Genomic DNA, 3468 nt, shown 5'->3' with positions numbered 1-3468 from the left:
ATATATATATATATATACATATATCTTTATAGGATGAGAAAATAGAACATTATAGCCTTATTTATATGGAAGACGAACACATGTCACCGCCTAGTACACCATGTGGACCGATGAAAGAAGGTGATCTGATGTTTCGCCCACATACTTACCAACACTTGCATCCGAATGCACCCACACATCCTTGGGAGGCCGGATATTTTGTACTGAAAGGTGGAGTAGTTTATATGTTCATGGATTCGAATCAGCGGCTTCCCAAACGTGCCATACCGTTAAAAGGCGGCTTATGCCAAGGCTGCAGGAGAATTCCCAATGCTCATCGACCACATACCTTTGAAATATTGTTAAAGCCCAACAAGTCATATCAATTTGCTGCTCCGGACGAATACGTAGCTTCCGAGTGGTTACAGAGCTTCGTTCAAAGCGCATCAGGTCTGTTCGATAGTACGGAAAAAAAAGAGCCATTACCTTGCAGTCTTATCACGACCACGAAACACCTAGTGGCAATGAAAGAGATTCATCCTGGTACCCAGAGAGGCCAAACGCTTTCGTGCGCTTCCATTAAGGATCTAGCAACGTTTAGGGTACCGTTGTTACAGCAATCGTGGTGTATTCTGGTAAATATATATTTGTCAAAAATAGAATATATGCATAGAGTTAATTCTATGTTTTGTCGCTAATTGAAATTTTCCAATAGAGTTTATTATCATATATTTGTAGGAATTCGCGTGTCGAGAGGTACATGAAAGTAGCGGCGATTGGGTTATATACTTCACAAATTATACTGAGCTTTGTGCTTTTAAAGAGGTTTTGGAAACATTGTGGACCGATGCAAACTTGGTAAAATATAACGCAAGCAACATATTATAATTAGAGATATATTATTATTACTTATAACTGAGCCATGAACGATTTTGTTAAAATTCTACAAGAAAGATATATAGTATATTTCTTTCTTGTAGGGTTTTGTCAAAATCACTCGTGGCCAATCCTTGTAATTGTAATATTAAATACAAGTGCTAATATAATCTCTAAATTTTTAAGGGTGAATTTCCTATGGCAACACTTCCACCGGAGGATAAATTGCAGCGACGTTGCTCGGATGCCAGCAGAGATTTGGAACACGCTTGGCGGTACTTGCTGCCACCAGCTTTAGAATAAATGGAAAATGGAAATTTACCGATGGACAATATATACACCGTCATTTGAAAAATTATTTTATCATATTACCACAAAAGAGACTCATAAAATAAAACATAAAGCAGAACTCTCGTAACAACGCACGCGAATATCTAGATAACTATGAATTCGAAAAAATTCAAACACTAATACATCGTATACCAAAGAGATATAAATCGCTTATACAACATAATACAAATCTTTGCTTCTGTTGCAAAAATTAAGTGCCATATATCTGTCACTTGGAACTAGAACAATCGGTGTTATTTTGTGGCTAAGTAGAATCGTAGATGTCCTTATTTGGACTAATTTATGGCATAATATAAATTTCTAATTTCAAGATACAAATATATGCGCAGCATATTCTCGCTATATTGCGGTGTTGATGAGAGATTGAGCATTACCTTGCATATAAGTTGCCTCAAACGTATAGATAACTATTTAGGGAAATCGCAAAATGGTGCATTATCTTTCTTGTAGCGTAAGCCACCATAATAAGCTATTATTAATTTATAATAATACGCAGAGAATGTAATATAATGATAACTGTGAGACATTATTGATTACTATATGTCTATATATTCACATATATTTGAAGAGACGAACCAGTATGCATTTGAATACGCACGATTGATATTAAAGTAGATATTAAAGTAGAGATCTCTCATCTGAGATGATATAAAATTCAGAATCATTTAAAGCAGCTTTGACAAAGAATAATAATACTTTATAAATCGCTTTTGAAATTTATACATAATTTAACATTCCTACTGCTATTTATAATTATAAATTAGTTTTACTTCTAGTATCAAAACTTTCTATGTATCACTTTGTGATATGTAGTAAAATTTTCTTAAAGTAAAATTTTAGTGATATGTAGTCTGTAAAATTTTATTCGTATCTATTAATTTTTTAAATGTACAAGTGCAAGTATTGCGAGTATAATTGTATTATATGCATTATGTATTAATTTAGTTTAATATGATGTAATATTAGATTTATTAAATTAATTCAAATATAGGTTGTATCAACTTATGTTGCATCATGCATACATTAAAATTTTTTAATAATTATTTTATGAAACAGCAAATTAAAGTTATACACAAAGATTATATCAAACTGATTATAAATAATTTATGCTTCAAAAATTATTGAGTTAAATATACTTAATATGACATGAGAGAGAAATGATATATAAGAAAAGCTGTACATGAAAATAAATTTTATTTGTGATATAATACTACTATCTATAATATACATTAATATCGTTGAGCATAAGATATTTGTTACGATTTTTTAGTTATAATTTTAAGTTATAATCTTATGTTACCAAAGCTACATGAACAGATGCATTCCGAATATTTTTGTGAATAAATATTTGACTTGTGATGCAACATTATTTCATGTAGCTTCGTATGTGATTGTGATACACTGTTAAGTAATAAATGTCAATGTTATTAAGTTTATGAGATTCCTATGTTAGATTTATGTAAATTAAACAAATAAGTACTGCGCGAAGATGAAATTGGTTTTATATGTTAATGCTGTGTGAAAAGTATGCGGAATTAAATTTTCTACAAGTTACAGCCAGCATGTTTTAAATATTACATCCGTACACCTTTCACATACACAAATTCTGTATCACCGTACATAACCAAGTTATGATGCAAGTTATGATAAATTAATAAAAGTATATAAAGAGAAATTTCATTGAATAATTTTTATTTTGTTCATCTTTTTACATTACATTACATTTGGAAATGTAATATATTTTCAGAAAGAGAATGAAGCATTTTTAAATTCATAATTTATATAAGTTTCAATAATATAACAGTAGATTTTTTTTTTAATCTTATATTTTATATTCTTTTATTTTTGTGTGTCATATTCTTAATTCTTTCTATAGAACACATATTTCATGCACTATTTAAGAGATTCTAAAGTTTCCGATAATATAATTTTTATTATTGTAGTTATATAATTCACTATAATTCACTATAACAGTTTTATTAGATAAAATATTATTTTTAGATTTATATATAATTTATGATGAATAGAAAATTAATAAAAATATATAAAGAAAATTTGATTAAACTATTTATATTTTGTTTGTTTTACATCACATACAAACTACTTATGTGATTATTGTATACAATTAATTTAAAATGTTTTGAAATGTAAATCATAAGACATGATTAAAAAAATACTACATATATAAACTTATATATTTATATACTGTATTAGCGATCGAGTATCTCACAAATATATTAACAAACATTTAATAATTTGCAT

The 3468-nt window shown here is 28.7% G+C and overlaps 1 protein-coding gene across 1 annotated transcript in view; it reads left to right on the top strand.

The window, feature by feature from the left end:
* The window catches only part of LOC108686339 (pleckstrin homology domain-containing family M member 2), a 9172-nt gene extending 7297 nt beyond the window's left edge, over positions 1-1875 (top strand). The window contains exons 7-9 of the mRNA XM_018191601.1: positions 33-614; positions 718-837; positions 1042-1875. Of these exons, the coding sequence (XP_018047090.1) occupies positions 33-614; positions 718-837; positions 1042-1158 (819 nt within the window). The 3' untranslated portion in view covers positions 1159-1875. The remainder of the gene's footprint in view (positions 1-32; positions 615-717; positions 838-1041) is intronic.
* The last annotated feature ends 1593 nt before the right edge of the window (positions 1876-3468 follow it).

Source organism: Atta colombica, unplaced genomic scaffold (assembly GCF_001594045.1).
Source record: "Atta colombica isolate Treedump-2 unplaced genomic scaffold, Acol1.0 scaffold175, whole genome shotgun sequence".
Taxonomy (NCBI): domain Eukaryota; kingdom Metazoa; phylum Arthropoda; class Insecta; order Hymenoptera; family Formicidae; genus Atta; species Atta colombica.
The sequence above is the reverse complement of the archived record's forward strand: the minus strand, read 5'-3'. Positions and strand labels throughout refer to the sequence as shown.